The following is a 20,430-nucleotide window of genomic DNA, read 5'->3' on the forward strand; positions in this document are numbered from 1 at the left end:
CCCTCAAGTTCACAGGAGGATGACTCCCTTGTACCTGGGTTTGTTCAAAAGCCCCTGCTCCCCTGGCCACAACTGAGCCCACCATATTTTCTTCCTCAGGAAACTGGAACGGGGACTAAGAGTCCAGTGCCAGTGGAGGCTGCTGCCCTGAAGAGGAAAAGACGCCAAACCTTGGGAGATGAGACATAGCTGTATTTTCTGCCTGTGGACTGTGCAGTAGAGATGAGAAATTTGAAGGTCAGAGAGACTATATGGCTTTGCCTAAGGATGCACACTTGTTACGATTTTCACAGAACTAGATTCCAGCTTTTCTGAATTCAAAATTAGACAGGAAACAGCTGGGTCAGGGTGCCCTAAGAACTCTAGACGTGGGAGCAACTTGAATCAGACAGCAAGGGGTGATCTCAGCCTGGCCAGCCACCCAAGAAGTTTCAAGCCAAGGGCAAGCACTCAAAGGTATCTCGCTATGCTCAAAACATCAAAGAAATTCTGGTGCTTGAAATGTCCCTCGATGGGCTCAGAGACTTGCTTTAGAGCACTTGCAGAGAATTTACACTGCCTCAACCTGCGCCTACTGAGCGGCCACGGACTCCCCGGAAACTACAACTCCCATTATGCATCGCGACTGCGTGGACTAAACCTGGGATAAACTACAAGCCCCAGAATTCCTTGGGGGAGAGAGAGATACGCGAGTACGAAGGGGCGGAGGGGCGTATTCACGTCAGCCGCGCGGGACCGTTAAATTTGAAATTTGGAGGGTTTGAGGTGGCTGGTTTGCCAAGGAGGCAGGTGCAAACTTTTGTCCCTCTGGTCGCTTCGTTACTCGAAGGGCAAGTTGCAGAAGGAAGCCCAGGCGGTCTGCGGCCCTGAAGAAAGGCCTGCGGCAGGACGAGGGCCCGAACCGGGAATGCAGGATGGCGGCGATGAAGAAGGAAGGGGGTGCCCTGAGGTAGGTACCCGAGAAAGGTTGCCGGGAGCTGTGCCTGCGAGACCCGATGGTGTAGCCGGTGACAGAGGCTCCGCTCAGAGCAGTCCAGAGGAACACGGTCGGGAGAAGAGCGGCCCGGCTGGAGCCTCCTTCCTGCTGGAGTTGGGCGCAAGGGTTGGAGGTGAAGACAGGGTTAGTTAGCATCGACCTCGGTGGGGTGAGGGCACGTGAGAACCCTGCTGCACCCAGCTTCAAAGCAAAGGAGTCTGTGCGACCCCAATGGCACAAAGAATTTGGAATTTATAGTGTGGTCTGTGTATCTCCGCTCAGCCATTTGCTGGGTCTTTGACCTTGGACTCGTCTTAGTATGGAAAATGCTGGTGGGGGGGTGGGTGGCGTAACTGGGTGATGGGCTTTAAGGAGAGCACTTGATTTAATGAGCACTGACTGGGTGTTATATGCAACTGATGAGTCAGTGAATTCTACCTCTAAAACTAATAATACAGTATGTTAATTAAATTGAATTTAAATAAAAAAGGATAGCAGAGATATAATAAATTGCTACTTAAATTGAAATCATACTGTAATCTTGTAAATAAAATCAGTTATCTTTTTTTAAAAAAAAATTGAAAATGCTGATGAATTCAAAGTATGTGTAAAGTAACTGCTTCCAAATAAGTGCCAAACAAATGGTAGGTGCTTCCATGTCAATGGCATACTTAGAAATATAAAAAGCCCTTCTCTGCATGCTTGCTGCTTTTCCTTATATAAATACGTATCAGTTCTTCTAGGTTGGACTTCTGAATGCATTTTTTTTTTTTAAAAGATTTTATTTATTTATTTGAGAGAGAATGTGAAAGAGAGAGAGCAGGGGGAGGGGCAGAGGGACAAGCAGACTCCCTGCTGAGTGGGGAGCCCTTGCGGGGGGGAACGGCCCCATCCCAAGACCCTGAGATCATGACCTGAGCCAAGTCAGATGCTTAACCTGCTGAGCTACCCAGGCACCCCAAGCTACGCATTTTCATTATGGGGTGCACAATACTTAGATAAATGCCATGTGGAGAACTCTTTAACTCGTTCGACAAATATTTATTGACTACCTCCTAAGCACTAAATATGGCAAATAAACAAAAGACACAAAAATCCCTGCCCTTGTGCAATTTAGTTTCTGGGGTGGGATGAGGGTGGGGGCAGCAGACAATAAACAAGATCAATAAACTAAAAGCTAGATGGTCAGTATGAAAAGAACTAAAACGATGGGGAGCAGGGGGATTGGTGCAATTTTAGACAATTTTGAACAGGGGGCCTCACTGAGAAGGTGTCATCTGGGTCAAGACTTGAAGGAAACTGCCCCGCGTTGGGTTCCCTGCTCAGCGTGGAGTCTGCTTCTCCCTCTCCCTTTGCCGCTTCCCCTGCTTCTGCTCTCTCTCTCTCTCAAATAAATAAATAAATAAAATCTTAAAAAAAAAAGACTTGAAGGAAACTTAAGAGCTAGTCAACACGTATCTGGGGGAAGTACAGAAATTTGGAGGGTGAGGGTTGGGGGAGGGAGCTGCACCTGGCAAGTAGCTGGAGCCAAGTGAACCAGAAGAGTAAAAGGAAATGAAGGATGAGGTAAAGGCAAGGATGTGGAGATTGTAAAGACTTGGTTTTTACTCTGGTTCAAAAGTCAGTGGAAGGTTTTGAGCAGAGGAAAGACAGGATCTGATACGAGTTTCAATAGGATCATTGGCTGCAGTGTTGAAAAGACTAAGGCAGAAAAGGATGAAAGCAGGGAGACCAGTTATGAGGTTATTAAAATAATCCAGGCAAGAGAAGATATTAGCTTGAGCCAGGCTAGAAACAGTGGAGATGATAAGAGGTTGATTTCTGAATCTATTTCGAAGGTAGAGCTAGTAGGATTTGCCAGGTAACTGGAGGTGGGGGATAATGAGAGGGGTGTCAGGGTTGGCACTGTGATTTTGGCTTGAGCAACTGGAAACTAAACGAGATGATGCATTTAGTGGTAAGCAACTGGAAAAATGAAAGTGCCATTTATTTGAGATGAAGGAAGACTGTGGGAGGAGCAGGTCTGGAAGGAAGCAAGGGGAGCAAGGAGGGAGGGGAGCAGTCCCAGCTCAGTTTGGGACATTAGCTGAGGTAGTTTAATTGCTATTTCAAGATCAAGAGAAGACATTCAGATGAACTCCGCAAACATTTATTCAGTGCTTACTAGAGTCAGATCCTATATTAGACCATCGGGGTTGTGAAAATAAATGACAAGGCCCTTACAATTATAAGATTCACACAATATGGTTAAAAAGATGTGAGTAGTTACAACCTAAATTATTAATCACTTACAGTTTACCTTCTTGAGTGTTTTCAGCTCTCATCTAGACTGAGGTCACATGTAACTTTCACTTTATTTTGAAGATTAGTGCCTGTTTCTCTGTTTTAAGCCCAGAGATTGTGTCTCTCAGACAGAAGTAGGCTTCTATCTGTCAGTTGCAGAGCTCTGAAGTTCAGAGCACATACCCCATATGGTGATTGCCTCCAAAAAACTTGTGGGAATTTCCCCATCAGTAGGCTTGATGGAGTGGGGGGGGGGGGCAGTTGTGACCAGTAAATTGTATTTTTGTCTGCTTCTGCTCTGGGCTACCTGTATATACATATACACTTCAGTTTTAAGTCACCAGTTGAAACATGGGGTGTTAGTCTGACAAACTGCTTATTTTTTTTAAAAAGATTTTATTTATTTATTTATTTGAGAGTGAGAGAGAGAGAGCACACAAGCAAGGGGAGGGGCAGAGGGAGAGGGACAAGCAGACTCCATGCTGAGCAGAGCCCAACGTGGGCCTCAGTCCCAAAACCCTGAGATCATGACCTGAGCCTCAATCAAGAGTCAGATGCTTAACCGGCTGAGCCACCCCGGCACCCCGGTTTGCTAATTTTAAACTAAACGAGATGATGCATTTAGTGGTAAGCATAGAACTGCTTTTTGTCTACCTTGCCAAATTTATAATTTTTTCCCCTTCTTTTCTTCCTGCCTTAAACTTTATTCTCATAACTGTCCACAGTACCCTAGTTAGATTCTCTCTTCTGTTAGGCAATACTACAGCCATAAACTTGGAATCCAGGTCACAGAAAGGCTCAGACACTTAGGAGTGTAAGAACACTACTCATGTGCCAGCCCACCATATTCAGCCCAAAGATCATGAATAGTCACTTATTTGAAAACATTTACAATAATCTAGTGATATAATAATACTTACACGTATATATGTTTATATATATACTTACATATACGTGTAAGTATGAAATTTACTTTTATTTCTCTCTTTACAGTGAAGCCATGTCCTTGGAGGGAGATGAGTGGGAGCTGAGTAAAGAAAATGTCCAACCGCTAAGGCAGGGGCGGATCATGTCCACACTTCAGGGCGCGTTGGCGCAGCAAGAATCTGCCTCTAACACTACTCTTCAGCAGCAGAAACGGTGTGTAGAACGGTGGGGGATCACCCTGTCATCATTCATCGTCAAGGCGGGATGGTAATGGAGATGTGGATCCATGCAGATTGGCATAAGAAATACTTTTCAAAAATTGATAGTGTGAGAATCTGTTCGCCACCTGCTTTTTCATCACACAACAGCTACCTAAAGATCTCCTTGAGTATGATTAAGAACACGAGCTATAGGATTTCATTTCATTATGGAGCAGCCAAACTCTTGTATCAATAGAAATAGATCTTATACAGGGGACAATGAGAAGCAAAGTAAAATAAGTATCATATTAAACAGTATTTATCAAAAGTATAATGTCATGCTGGATCCCTAAATGGAATTAATTCTTTAATAGTAATCAGTTAAAGAAATTGCTTCCTTGGATTCCGAGTAGTGAGGGAGAGGGGAATCTGCTATCTTGCATGTGTACTCAATTTTTAACTTTCTAGGAAAGCATTTTTGAGAGTATGCCAAAAAGAAATAGTGATCTCCAAAGAAAATATAAACCTGAGAGAAATTAAATTTATACTAGAATGTTTCTCATGAATGATTTAATGAAGTCTGAAAAAGGAAGCTGAAAAATACTACAGTTGGCCCTTGAACAATACAGGGATTAGGGGTGCTGACCCTCCGTGCAGTAGAAAATCCACGTATAAATTTTGACTCCCAAAACTTAAAAGCCTCTTGACTGGAAACCTTACCAATAACATAAACAGTTAACACATATTTTGTATGTTATATATATCATATACTGTATTCTTATAATAAAGTAAGCTAGAGAAAAGAAAATGTTAAAAAAATCATAAAGAGAAAATATGCTTACGGTACTGTACACTATTTACTTGAAAAAAATCCACATATAAGTAGACCCGTGTAGTTGAAACCCATGTTGTTCAAGGGTCAACTGTACTATGTTATTCAAATGGACCTACAGAACTTGCTTTCCTTTGACTAATACATGTTTTGATAAGTACGCTTTTTTCAAAAAAGTGAACTAAAGCATCAGTTTCTACCTTTAATCTCTGACAAAAAAATTTCACTGTCATAGGCAATTTTCAGAACTTCAGGTTATAATGTAATGAATATCCTCACTCATCTCATTGGATCTTTAAAAGCATTGAGTTTTATTTCAGAGATGGTGGTATTCTATTCTTAACTCTTCTTCCTGGTTTCTGTGACATTTTACTAGTGTTCCCACTTCTCTAACCTTCCTTTTTTCTTATTGGCTTCCTACTGCATTTTACCTAAGTCTTTTGTTCATTGCTCTATGTGTCCTTACAAATTTCACATTTTTCAGGATTGTTTAACTACTGTTTACATCTCTTATTTGCCTTCTAAATGTCTTTTTATCTACCTGTAATATATAATCAGTAGTGTATTAAATACGGAATCTCTTCTCTCATAAATGACCTTTCCATTTTGGTTAATGGTACCAAAACTCACTTGAATGATTTTACTCGTTGCCCTCTCATCCTAATTTTATTTAGTCAGTTACTAAGGTCTGGGGATTTTTTTTTCTTAAAGTATAATTTACATGCTATGAAATGCTCAGATTTTTAAGTTTACCATTTAATCAATTTTGACATGCATTTCAAGACAGAGAACATTTTTATTACCTCCAAAAGTTCTCTCAATGCCCATTCCCAGTCAACGTTCTTCCCCTCCTCATGAAGCAACCAGTGATCAGATATCTATCATCATAGGTTATTTTTGCTTATTCTAGAAGATTATATGAATGGGGTCATAGGTTCTTTCACTCAGCATGTTTTATTAGGCCTTTCGTGTTGCATGATCAGTAGATTATTCCTTTTTATTACTGAGCTGTATTCCATTTGTTTATCCATTTATCAATTGATGGACATTAGATGCTTTACAGTTTTGTGCTTCATGAATAAAGCTGCTGTAGACATTCTTGTACAAGGATTTTTGTGAACATTTTCATTTCTCTTAGAATAGAACTGATGGGTCAAAGAATAAACGTGTGTTTAACTTTTAAGAAACTGGCAGTTTTCCAAAGAGATTATAACATTTTACACTTCTGTCAGCAATGTATGAGAGTTCGCTTGCTCCAAATCCACTTCAGTATATGGTGGTGTCAGTCTTTTTTCCTTTTAGCCATTTCGGTGGGTATGTAATAGTATCTCATTATGGTTTTATTTGTCATTTCCCTGGTGACTAATGATGTGAGCACTTTTTCACATGGTTATTGGCCTTTTATATATCTTCTTTTGTGGTATATTTGTTCAGACATTTTGCCCAGTTTTAGAATTGGGTTACAAGAGACCTTTATAGGGCGCCTGGGTGGCTCAGTCGTTAAGCGTCTGCCTTCGGCTCAGGTCATGATCCCAGGGTCCTGGGATCGAGTCCCACATCGGGCTCCCTGCTTGACAGGAAGCCTGCTTCTCCCTCTCCCACTCCCCCTGCTTGTGTTCCTGCTCTCACTATCTCTCTCTCTGTCAAATAAATAAATAAACAAAATCTTTATAAAAAACAAAAAAAACAAAAAAAATACAAGAGACCTTTATATAGTCTGTATATAAGACCTTTATCAAATAATGTGTTGCAAACATTTTCTTCCAGTTCATGGCTACCTATTTTCATGGGGGTGTTTTCTGATAAGCAGAAGTTTTTCATTTAGATGAAGTTTAATGAATTACTGTTTTTCTTTTACGGTTAGTGCTTTTTCTGTCTTTAGATCTTTGCAGAGATCCAAATTTGCAAAGATATTCTCCTGTGTTTTCTTCTAGTAGCTTTATTGTTTTAGCTTTTATGTTTCAGTCTATGATTCATCTTAAATTTATCCTTGTGTATAGTGTAAGGCTGGGGTAAAAGTTCTTCCCCCACCCCCCATAAGGATTTCTAGTTGTTCTGCCTCCATTTGTTGGAAGAGATTATTTTCTTTTCCCCCACTGAATTGCTCTATGAAAATTCCCTTGTGAAAAAAGAAATCATTTGATTGTATATGTGTGGATTATTTCTGGCCTCTCTGTTCTCTTCCATTGATCTAATTGCTTATCCTTTCACCAATTACACATTTTCTTGATTAGCTTTTTTAAAATTTTTTTATTGTTATGTTAATCCCCATACATTACATCATTAGTTTTAGATATAGTGTTCCATGATTCATTGTTTGTGCATAACACTTGATTAGCTTTATATAATAAATCTTGACTTCGGGCAGAGTGAGTTCTCCAACTTTTGTTGTTCTTTTTCAGAATTATTTTGGCTATTTTTGGTCCTTTGCTTTTCCAAACAAATTTTAAAATCATCTTGTCAGTTTCTAGAAAAGAGTCTTGTGAGATTTTGGTTGGATTGCATTGCATTTATAGATACATTGGGAGGATTGCTGATTTTATTTTGTCTTAGATTTTATTTTTTCACCATTTCTGTAGGTAGTCGCCTCATTATCTCATACTTAAATCACCATATTAGCTTCATAATTGTGGTTCCTTTTCTAATTTCTTCTATTCTTAAAATATTAATTGATCTTTTTGAAATCTTTACTTAACATATTCAGGATACTCTCCAATTAAAGAACCAGTAGTGGCTTGAGCAGGTGGAATCCAAAGTCTTTATTTTTAATTTAGTTTTATTTTTTTGAAGTAATCTTTATGCCCAACGTGGAGCTTGAACTCACAACCCTGAGCTGCATGCTCCGCAGACTGAGCCAGCCAGGTGCCCAAAGTCTTTAAATTTACATTTAAAACATGCCCTTCTTGGGGTGCCTGGGTGGCTCAGTCAGTTAAGCATCTGCCTTTGGCTCAGGTCATGATCCCAGGGTCCTGGGATTGAGCCCCGCATCAAGCTCCTTGCTCAGCGGGGAGTCTGTTTCTCCCTCTCCCTCTGACTGCTGCTCCCCCTGCTTGTGTTCTCTCTGTCAAATAAATAAATAAAATCTTAAAAAAAACAAACAAACATGCCCTTCTTACTTCTCCAGTAGGCATTCTAACGTAGTGTTAGACTACTACTGACCTCCTGACAATATGTCAGAAGGAGGATCATCTGCTCCTGGAGCACGGTTATATGTATATATGTACATCATTGTAAGGTTAATCCCTTACTATTCCTATCTCCATTTATTCCTAATACTAACTGTATCTTATAGCTCAGTTTCCTCTGGATAAACTCTCCCACTTTTACAACTTTATTCAATACTGATTTCTTGGAAATCTTGGAAAACTCCATTTTTCTTTCAAATTTTATGGTTCCTTCAGAGTCCCACCTTCTGACGCTGCTTCTGTGATACCTCCTTTTGACTTATCAAAGCTTTTACTATCCATTCTTGGCAATTATAATATACTATCCTGCTTTGTATTGTTAGTTAATTTTCCCTTTGTGTACTTTGTCTTTCTTATTAGAGTATAAATTCCTTTGTGTCAGGAACTATTTTATAGTTCTTTGTATCAAATGTAACCCTTTCTACAGTTTTTATTGATGAAACATTTATCTAAATTGTGGTTTACTACTCAGTACTTCCTATCATTTATTGAGTGCTTATTATGTCTAAACACTTTATACTAAGCGTAATCAACCTAATAAGATAGGTGCTACAGTAGTCCTGCCTGATCTGTGATTTCACTTTCCTCAGTTTCACTTACCTGCTGTCAACTGTGGCCCAGGAGCAGATGATCGATCCTCCTTATGACATTTTGTCAGGAGGTCAGTAGTAGTCTAACACTACATTAGAATGCCTACATCATTCACCTCACTTCGTCTCATTGTGTAGGCATTTTATCATCTCACATCATCACAAGAAGATGAAAGATGAGTACAGTACAAGATAGTTTGAGAGAGAGAGACCACATTCACATAACTCTTATTATAGTATATTGTTACAGTTGTTCTATTTTGTTATTGTTGTTAATCCCTTACTATGACTAATATATAAGTTGAAGTTTCTCATAGATATGTATGTACAGGAATAAAACATAGTATATATAAGTTTCAGAAGTATCCTCAATTTCAGGCATCCATTGGAGGTCTTGGAAACTATCCCCCTGCAGATAAAGGGGGGATTTCTTTATAATTATCCCCATTTTACAGATGAGAAGACTGAAAATAGAATTTAAACGACTTGTCTAATGTCACTCTGCTAGTGATTAGTAGAGCTGCTAATTTGAACCTAGGGAGTCTTGTTCCAGAGCCTTAAACTGCTGTGTAATTCTGTTTTTCTATATGTTATTTTGGAATTTGTTTATCTAATTTCCCCATGTTTTGTCCTTCCTGTTATATTATCAGGCAGTATCTTGATTATTTCTATGTTTCTTCCTGTTTAATAAATCCTCAAACTCCAGTGCAGTTATTTGGATCAATATTAAACACTTAAAAAATGAATAAAAATGAAGGTGACACTTGTTTATTTGGCTGTTATCCCCATTGCTAATGCTAACATTTTCTGTTTAAATTTCAGGGCATTTGAATCTGAAATTCGATTTTACACTGGAAATGACCCTCTGGATGTTTGGGATAGGTGGGTCTTTTTTCATTTAACAAGGGCACTAGAAACTTAACAGATGAGTCCTTACGGCCATGCTTCTCAAATTAGGGCGTACAGAGCAATGTCAGAGTACAAAGTGGTATCTTGGGGACACAGAGAGACAGATTAATCACAGTGTTTCTTTCTGAGGTGTTCACGACTGAAGAAATTTCAAATTTGTGGCATGCACCTGAGAACTACACCCTTTTATCCCCAAACCCATTATTTCCCAGAGGCACATGTTAGCAATATTTGGAAAAGTTTGAGGGATATAGGTTTAGGATATGAGGGCCTCTCTAAATAAACATACTTTCAAATTAGATATTTCTGCTTAAGAAAGTCAAGAATGGGTCTTGGTGCAAGAATAAAAGTACACATTAAACTTTAAAATTATTCTTTTGTGGCACCTGTGTGGCTCAGTTGGCTAAGAATCTGCCTTCGGCTCAGGTCATGATCCCAGGGAGTCCTAGGATCGAGTCCCGCAGCGGGCTCCCTGCTCAGGAGGAAGTCTGCTTCTCCCTCTCCCCCTGCTCCTTCTCTTGCTCCCTCTCTCTCTCAAGTAAAATCTTTAAAAGTAAATAAGTGAGTAAATAAATAAATAAATAAAATTATTCTTTCCCTTTCCATTCAGGTATATTAATTGGACAGAGCAGAACTATCCTCAGGGGGGGAAAGAGAGTAATATGTCAACATTATTAGAAAGAGCTGTTGAAGCACTACAAGGAGAAAAACGATACTATAATGATCCCCGATTTCTTAGTCTCTGGCTTAAATTGGTAAGTCTTTCTTAAGTGCTGTTTGAATGTAAAATATTAAGCCAGGAGATTTTCTCTAGAGCTTTCTGGTACACACCAAAAAAATGGCAAAACCTGAGCCATTTAGTAAGTACTAAACATTTAATACATGCTCGATATTTGTTAAATTGGTTCTACTTAAAGATGGATTTTAATGTAAAGGTTTTTTTAACCCCTTTAAAAGTTATCAGAAGGCCTGTATACCTCCTCATGGGAGTGGAGTATTTATTTCAAATATAATTGGGCCATGCACCTGTACTGGGGGAGGTCGTGTAGGAGCCAACACATGGCAGTAGTATGATTGTGAAAAAGTTTTTGTAGGTGGTTCTGGTATCCCTTTGTCCCCTTTCTGAGAATCAACACCATGAAAAGGTAATGTTTTTTATGTAGTATATTGCTACATCCAAAAATATCTGCCTGACCACTTTATACTTTCTCATTTGACATGTAGTTCTTTTATTTCTAGAACACTCTTGAGGATTTTTTATGAAAACATCTTCAAATAAGATAATGACCAGAATTTCTTAGATACTAATTTCATTGCCTTTATCCTAAAAGAGATTAGAAAAAGTAAGTGATAAATATTTAGAATAGAATGTTAGATAATAGATAATTAGATAATGGATAACTAGATACTTATAAAAATAAATTATTTTTATTAAAAATAAAAAATGAACTATAAAAATAGATAATTATATAATAGAATTCTAAATAATAGAATATTTACAACAACCATTGTAATATGATAAAATATTGACATTTGAAATTGATAAAATTTCTGGCTAAAATATATCTCTTGAGGAGAACTTATCTTAAACCTTAAATATCACTAAAAAAGGAAATTAGGTGAGTCCTGAAGGCATAAGCTATCTTGGTTTCCATAGGACATTTGACATATGTTGGCATCATTATTAACAAGTTGGAGAAATTATCTGTAGAGTATTAGTGACAGGAGTCTATGACAAAGGATGGTACCCAAAGCATGTTGTTAGCATGGAGACTATGGTCCCTGGTAGCTTACTAATGGATTTTGTTCTTCATTCCATCCTACATAATATTCTTATCCTAAATAACATTCTTATATGTGATTTACTAAAAGTTTGGACTAGATAAACCTCTAAAGTAATTCTTTATCCCAGAATTCTATGATTATATTTAGTTGGAGCTATTAAAAGTAACAATTAGTTGGAATAATTTTTCTGTTCATAAATGCTAACCTGGTGCTGGTACTGAAGAGTAATATTATCATAAAATAAAAAGCATAGTCTAGACCAGAGCTACTGAAGAATGGTCTGCAGACTGTTCAAGATAAGTATAAAAGTTCAGAGCAAGCATTTAGAAGTTTTGCTAAGTTTTGTTAACAAATTTGACATTGCCACAACATCCAAACACATCATCATTTTTCTAGTAACTTCTATTTTTATTGTATTTTTTAAAAATGCTAGTCAACAATGGGGAAAAAGAATACCAGTCAATAGTGGAATGGAAACTTGAAACACACACCAAAACTAGCCCCTTTCCCACAGGCAATCTGAGAATCGCTGGTCTAGACAACCCTCAGATTCAGATGATCAGCCCTAGTATGATCAGCAATAATCTGAACTTTGTAGATGGTTAACAGGGTGCATATTGAACTATTTTGCTGAGGTTTTTCTCTTTATGGAATGGTCAAGAGGAGTTAACAGTTGGGTTCCTCACACTACTTTCTTTGCTTTGCAGAAAAATCTCTCCAGTCTAAGAGTTATTTTTGTAAGGGATAACTACAATCTAGCTAAGGAAAAAATTGTTTTTAGGAAATATCCAGGATTTTTAGTTAAAAGTGTAAAATTGTTTTAGTTGGCTTGTTAGAGGTTACCAAAAAGATTTGTTTAACTTATGGATATATTAATCTAACCATGTGGTCCTTTTATTTATGTTATTTCTTAAGTAATCTCATTCAGACTCTAGAATAACCTGATATTTATTGGCTGTTTCATGCTGAACCAGAGCTATTTAGAAAACCATTAACAAGTGCAGTCAATGTTAACCTTTATTTATGTAGTAACAGATATCAAGGACTGGATCTGATACTGATAACATATTCAGAATTAGAACTTTGCTTGAATTGCCATCACATATGGGAAAACATCACTCATTTGGATAAGTGAAAAACTCTATTTACTGAATTACTACAGAATTAAACTATAAAATACTAATTGTTTTGTCGAAGATGTAAGTGGAGCATTTCATTTATTCAATTTTCTACCAGACCCTGGCTAGGGATTCGGATATAGTGGATAGTAATGTTTTGTGCCTTTGTGGAGCTTACTTTATTGGAAAAGACAGATGTTAAGCATTTAATTGTCACAAAAGAGAAAGCAGGAAAGTATTGAGTTGCATAGGAGGGAATACATACAAGGAGGACTTAACCTAGGCTAGACAATCAGGAACAGATAGAGATGAGAGAAAATATATCTAGTAAATAAACAGGAGAAAATGTTAGCCTCCTTAGTAGTATAAGAACTCCTAATTAGAACACTGAAATGCAATTTTTATATGAAATTAGAAACTTAAAAATAGGTATTTTCTGTGAAATTAGTATTTGGAAATAACTACTAGCATTTTAAATTTGTACAAACCCTCTTAGAAAGCAAGTTGTTACTTTTTAGGGTGCCTGGGTGGCTCAGTTGGTTAGGCGGCTGCCTTCGGCTCAGGTCATGATCCTGGAGTCCTGGGATCAAGTCCCACATCGGGCTCCCTGCTCCTCAGGGAGTCTGCTTCCCCCTCTGCTGCTCCCCCTGCTCCCCCTGCTCGTGCTCTCTCTCTCTCTCTCTCTGTCAAATAAATAAATAGATAAAAATCTTTAAAAAAAAAAAAAGCAATTTGTTACTTTTTAACATAGTTCTAGTTCTGGAAATTTATCTTAAGGCAGTAATATGAACATGAAGGGTTGTGTGCATGACGATATTTGTTATAGAATTATATGTAATTGGGCAAAGTAGAAGCTGTATATCCAAAAAATAGGGGAGTGGCTAAATGATGGAAGATTATTGGATGGAACATTATTTATCTAAAAATAATAAAGAATAAGCAGCAGCATGGAAAAATGAACGATGGATGGTTCGATGGACAGTTAAGTAGAATAAAAGCAAATTTTCTTATGATTAAAACTTTATAAAATGATAAAAACCCTTTTATGCTGTATAAAATGATATATGTTCTTTTTTTCCTCGAGGAAAAAATATATATCAAACTGTTAATAATGTGGGATTTTTATTGACTCATTACCCTATCTTCTTACTACTAGAATTATCTACATTTTATCTGGTCTTATAAGATCCTTCTAAAATACAGATTTGACCATGTCATTCCTTTGCTTATAGCTCTCCCACCCCAACACACATGCATTCACTATCAGGTAGGTTTAAAATTAATTATCTTGACATTTAAGACCTGCCACACCCTTTTTTCCAAGCTCATGTCTTGTCTGCATCTCTATAAACTTTTAGTTTCTGTCTTTGCTTATACCATTTTCTCTGTGTAGAATGCCTTCCTTTCCCATTCTCCACCAGATGTAAGTCTGTTCCTCCCTCAAGGCCACACTCAAAAATGTCATACCTTCTTGAAGTCTTTCCGTCTCATCCCTTTTTCTTACAAATTAATCTCTTTTGTCTACTTTTTAACTCTTCCAGTATAGTCCTTATAACATTGTATTATAATAGATAAATATTTTTTCAATGCAGAAACTACATATAGTAACTCCAGTGATTACTTGGCACATAAAAGACAGTAAGTGAATAGAAATTGGTTAACTGTTAATGCTTTTAATTTGTTACAGGGACGTTTATGCAATGAGCCTTTGGATATGTACAGTTATTTACACAGCCAAGGGATCGGTGTTTCACTTGCTCAGTTCTATATCTCATGGGCTGAAGAATATGAAGCTAGAGAAAACTTTAAGAAAGCAGATAACATATTTCAGGAAGGGATTCAACAGAAGGCCGAACCACTGGAACGACTGCAGTCACAGCACCGGTAAACTTCTCGAGCTTGTCTTCACTCTTTAAAACTAATAGATAAAAATAGTTGGTTTTGCATCTGAATAAAATGCTCTCATGGATTGGCAAATTTACTTAGTTACTATTTAATTTTTTAAAAGACCAATTTTTATTTAACATTTAGTAAAATCTACTCTTTGGTGTACAATTCTGTAAGTTTTCACAAATGAATAGAGACATGTAACCATTACCATGATCAAATTTCATCACTCCATAGAATTTCCTTATGCTCTCTCCCTTCGTAGTTTAACACTTACTCTCATTCCCAAACCCTGGCAACCACTGATCTAGTCTCTAGCCCTGTAGTTTTGCCTTTTCCGTGATATCACATAAATGGCATCATACAATGTAGCCTTTTGAGTCTGACTACTTTCATTTAGCATAATGCATTTCAGTTGTTAAATTGGTTCTACTTTAAAGATGGATTTTATATGTATATTCTGAATACAAGTCTTTTGTCAGGTATGTGACTTGTAAATCTTCTCCCAGTTTAACTGTGACTGTTTGTTCTCTTAGCAGTGTGTTTTATAGAACAGAATTTTTAATTTTGAAGAAGTCTAACTTACTTATTTTTTGTGTGAATCATGCTCTTGGTATATCTGAGAACTCTGTTTAGCGAAAGGTTGCAAACATTTTGTTCTCATCTTGAAATTTTTAAAAAAAATTTTTGAGTATAGTTGATACACAACTGTTGCATTAGCTTCAGGTGTATAACATAGTGATTCTACAAGTTGATACATTATGCTGTACTCATTGCAAGTATAGCTATTATCTGTCACCATACAAAGCCCTTACAATATCACTGACTATATTTCTTATGCTGTACCTTTTATTCCCATGACTTACTCATTCTATAACTGGAAGCCTGTGTCTCCCTCTCCTTTTCGCTCATTTTGCCCAGCCCACGCGTCCCCGTCCCCTCTGGCAACCATCAGTTTGTTCTCTGTATTTATAGGTCTTAGTCTGCTTTTTGTTTGTTTATTCCTTTTTTTTTTCTTTTAGATTCCACATGAGTGAAATCATATGGTATTTTTCTTTCTCAGTCTGACTTATTTCACTTAGCATAATGTGCTGTAGGTACATCATGTTGTCACCAGTGGCACCATCTCAAGCTTTTTTATGGCTCCCTAATATTCCATTATATATACATATCTTCCTTATCTATTTGACTATTGATAGACACTTAGGTTGCTTCTATATCTTAGCTATTGTAAATACTGCAATAAACATAGGTGTGCATATATCTTTTTGAATTAGTGGTTTTGTTTTCTTTGGGTAAATACCCAGTAGTAGAATTATTGTATTATATGGTATTTCTATGTTTAATTTTTTCTTAAAGATTTATTTATTTATTTTAGAGAGAGAGAGCACACTAGTAGGGGTAGGGGCAGAGGTAGAGAAATCTTCACTCCCCCCTGAGGGCGGAGCCCGACATGGGCTTAATCCCATGACCTGTGAGATCATGACCTGAAACCAAGAGCTGGACGCCCAACAGATTGAACCACCCAGGCGCCTCAGTCTTGAAGTTTTTGTAGTTTTATTTTTTATATTTAGCTCTCTGATCCATTTTGAGTTAATTTTTGTAGAAAGTATTGATCAAAAAAAAAAAAGTATTGATCAAGGTTCTTTTTTTTTGCATACGAACCCCCATTTGTTCTTGTACCACTTGTTGAAAAGATTTTCTCCATTGAATTGACTTTGCACCTTTGTCAAAAATCATATTTGACATAAAAAAAAAAGTATTTGTGTAGGTTTATTTCTGTTATTCTGTTCTTTTGATCTGTGTATCTGTTAATTAGTGTACCATGGTATCTAGGTTGCTGTACCTTTATAGTAAGTCTAGAAATCGGGTAAATATGAGACCTCCACCTTCGTTCTTCTTTTTAGCCCTTCTGGTTCTTTGACTTTCTGTATAAGTGTTAGAATTAGCTTCCAGAAATTGGATAGCCACATGCAGAAGAATGAAACTGGACCATTTCCTTACACCACACACAAAAATAGACTCCAAATGGTTGAAAGACCTCAATGTGAGACAGGAGTCCATCAAAATCCTAAAGGAGAACACAGGCAGCAACCTCTTCGACCTCAGCCACAGCAACTTCTTCCTAGAAACATCACCAAAGGCAAGGGAAGGAAGGGCAAAAATGAACCACTGGGACTTCATCAAGATAAAAAGCTTTTGCAAAGCAAAGGCAACAGTCAACAAAACCAAAAGACAACTGACAGAATGGGAGAAGATATTTGCAAATGACATATCAGATAAAGGGCTAGTATCCAAAATCTATAAAGAACTTATCAAACTCAACACCCAAAGAACAAAGAATCCAATCAAGAAATGGGCAGAAGACATGAACAGACATTTTTCCAAAGAAGACATCCAAATGGCCAACAGACACATGAAAAAGTGCTCAATATCGCTCGGCATCAGGGAAATCCAAATCAAAACCTCAATGAGATACCACCTCACACCAGTCAGAATGGCTAAAATTAACAAGTCAGGAGACGACAGATGTTGGCGGGGATGCGGAGAAAGGGGAACCCTCCTACACTGTTGGTGGGAATGCAAGCTGGTGCAGCCACTCTGGAAAACAGTATGGAGGTTCCTCAAAAAGTTGAAAATAGAGCTACCATAACATCCAGCAATTACACTACTGGGTATTTACCCCAAAGATACAAAAGTAGGGATCCGAAAGGGTACGTGCACCCCGATGTTTATAGCAGCAATGTCCACAATAGCCAAACTGTGGAAAGAGCCAAGATGTCCATCGACAGATGAATGAACAAAGAAGATGTGGTATATTTATACAATGGAATATTATGCAGCCATCAAAAGGAATGAGATCTTGCCATTTGCAACGACGTGGATGGAACTGGAGGGTATTATGCTGAGCGAAATAAGTCAAACAGAGAAAGACATGTATCATATGACCTCACTGATATGAGGAATTCTTAATCTCAGGAAACAAACTGAGGGTTGCTGGAGTGGGGGGTGGGGTGGGAGGGATGGGCTGCCTGGGTGATAGACACTGGGGAGGGTGGAGGGTATGTGCTCTGGTAAGCGCTATGAATTGTGCAAGACTGTTGAATCTCAGATCTGTACCTCTGAAACAAATAATGCAATATATGTGAAGGAAAAAAAAAAGAAGAAGATAGCAGGAGGGGAAGAATGAAGGGGGGGAAGTCGGAGGGGTAGATGAACCATGAGAGACGATGGACTCTGAAAAACAAACTGAGGGTTCTAGAGGAGAGGGGGGTGGGAGGATGGGTTAGCCTGGTGATGGGTATTGAGGAGGGCACGTTCTGCATGGAGCACTGGGTGTTATGCACAAACAATGAATCATGAAACACTACATCTAAAACTAATGATGTAATGTATGGGGATTAACATAACAATAAAAAATTTAAAAAAAAAAGAATTAGCTTCCAGGATTTTGACTAGTATTTTGCATAAACTTGGTATATTTCTCCATTTATTTAGATCTTTGATTTCTTTGAGTAAGCTTTGGTAGTATTTGTCTTTTGAGGAATTGACTCATTTCATCTATGAGGTTATGAGCATAGAGTTGTTTATAGTATTTATTTTCCTATTGATGTTTGTAGGTTATATAGTGATCTCCCCTCTTTCATTCCTGATATTGGTAATTTGTGTCTTCTCTTTTTTCCCTCAGTCTGGCTAGAAGTTTATCGATTTTATTGATCTTTTTAGAGAACCAGCTTTTGGTTTCATTGCTTTTTCTTGATTGATTTTTTCTTCTTATTTTTATTAATTTCTGCTTTTTATTATTTCCTTCTTTGTGCTTGCTTTGAGTTTAACTTGCTCTTTTTTTGGTTTAAGATGATAGCCTATTTCACTAATTCTAGATCTTCTTATCTAATATAAAACTTTCTTTCTAAACACTGCTTTAGCTATCTTCCACAAATTCTGACATAATACTGTATTTTTCATTTTCATTCAGAACAACATTTTTTAATTTCCCATATGTTGTCCCTTTGACTCATGGGTTATTTAGAAGTATATTAATTTAATTGGGAAATGTTTAGAGATTTTTCAGATGTCTCTCTGTTACTGATTTCTAGTTTAATTCCATTATGGTCAGAGAACATAATTTGTATGGTTTCAGTTTTTTTTAATTTATTAAGTTTTGTTTTATGGCCCAGAATATGGTCTGTCATTGGTGAATATTCCATGGACACTTGAAAAATATGTGTTTTCTGCTGTTTAGGGGTGGAATGTTTTTTATATGTTACGTAGGTCAAGTTGATAGGTAGTCTGTTCTGTTCTTCTGTTTCCTTGCTGATTTTCTATCTACTTGTTCTATCAGTTACTGAGAGAGGAATTTTGAAGTCCCTTTTATTATGAATTTGTCTATTTTTCCCTAAGTCCCATTAGTTTTGCTTTATATATTTTGAAGTTCTGAAGCATACACATTTAGAATTGACCCCTTTGTCATTATATAACGTCTCTCTTTATCCCTGGTCATACACATTCTGAAGTCTCCTTGGTCTGCTGCTAGTGCAGCCACTCTGGCGTCCTTTTGTTTATATGCTATATCTTTTTCCTTCCCTTTTTTTTTTTTTTTTTAACAGTTTTAGAGTTGTGTGACCATCACCACTATCTAATTTTAGAACATATTTAACACCCCAAAATGAACCCCATACTCATTAGCACTCACTCCCCATTCCTTCTCACCCACTTCCAGGCAACCAGTTATCTGCTTTCTCTCCCTAGATTTGCCTATTCTGGGCTTTGCACATAGATGGAATCCTGTGTTATGTGGTCTGTTGTGACTGGCTTCTTTCACTTAGCATACTGTTTGGAAGGGTCATCATAGTATATTCATCACTGATGAACATAGTTGTGTCATATATTAGTATTTCATTCCTTTCTATTGCTCAGTAATAACCCATTCAGTGACTATGCCACATTTTGCTTATCCATTCCTCAAATAATGAACATTTAGGTTGTTTCCATTTTTTGGCTCTTGTGAAATAATACTGCTGCAAACATTCATGATGCAGGCTTTTGTATGGATTTTCTTTCACTCTTATTCCATGTCTTCATATTTAAAGTGGGTTTTTTATCACAGCAAATAGTTGGGTCTTGTTTTTTCCTCAGCTCTCACAATATCTTTTTAAATGGTGTATTTAGAACATTTACTTTAATTATTAATTTTATTGGATTTAGATCTATTATTTTCTTATTTGTTCTCAATTTGTTCTCTATCTTTTGTTCCTCTTTTGCCTCTTTCCTGCCTTCTTTTGGATTGTCTGAATATTTTTTAATATTTCATTTTAATTTATTTTATTGGCTTTTTTTTGTCTGTTACTGTTTTTTTTAGTGGTTGTCTAGGGTATATTATAAACAGACCTGACCTTTCATGGTCTACTTAGGGTTGATATTTTACCACTTCAAGTAAAAAAATAAAGAAGCTTTATAACCATATAGGTCCCTTGATCTTCCCTACTTTTTTGGTATACTTGTCATATGTATTACATCTACATACATTGAAAACCCCACCAGACAATGTTATAATTTTTGTTTTCAACAGCCTTACATATTTAAAGAACTTTGGAGGAAAATGGTCTTTTGTATTTATCATTTTTGTTCTTCCTTCATTCCTGAAGTCCCAAGTTCTCCTCTACTATAATTTCCCTTTAGCCTGAAGAGGTTTGTTTAGCCATTCATTTAGAGTGAGCCTATGGCTAATAAATTCCCTT

The 20,430-nt window shown here is 37.2% G+C and overlaps 1 protein-coding gene across 1 annotated transcript in view; it reads left to right on the plus strand.

The window, feature by feature from the left end:
- Positions 1–764: 764 nt before the first annotated feature.
- The window catches only part of BUB1B (BUB1 mitotic checkpoint serine/threonine kinase B), a 49,608-nt gene continuing 29,942 nt past the window's right edge, over positions 765–20,430 (plus strand). The window contains exons 1-5 of the mRNA XM_032417298.1: positions 765–949; positions 4,253–4,399; positions 9,816–9,875; positions 10,513–10,657; positions 14,493–14,689. Of these exons, the coding sequence (XP_032273189.1) occupies positions 915–949; positions 4,253–4,399; positions 9,816–9,875; positions 10,513–10,657; positions 14,493–14,689 (584 nt within the window). The 5' untranslated portion in view covers positions 765–914. The remainder of the gene's footprint in view (positions 950–4,252; positions 4,400–9,815; positions 9,876–10,512; positions 10,658–14,492; positions 14,690–20,430) is intronic.

Source organism: Phoca vitulina, unplaced genomic scaffold (assembly GCF_004348235.1).
Source record: "Phoca vitulina isolate PV1807 unplaced genomic scaffold, GSC_HSeal_1.0 scaffold20, whole genome shotgun sequence".
Taxonomy (NCBI): domain Eukaryota; kingdom Metazoa; phylum Chordata; class Mammalia; order Carnivora; family Phocidae; genus Phoca; species Phoca vitulina.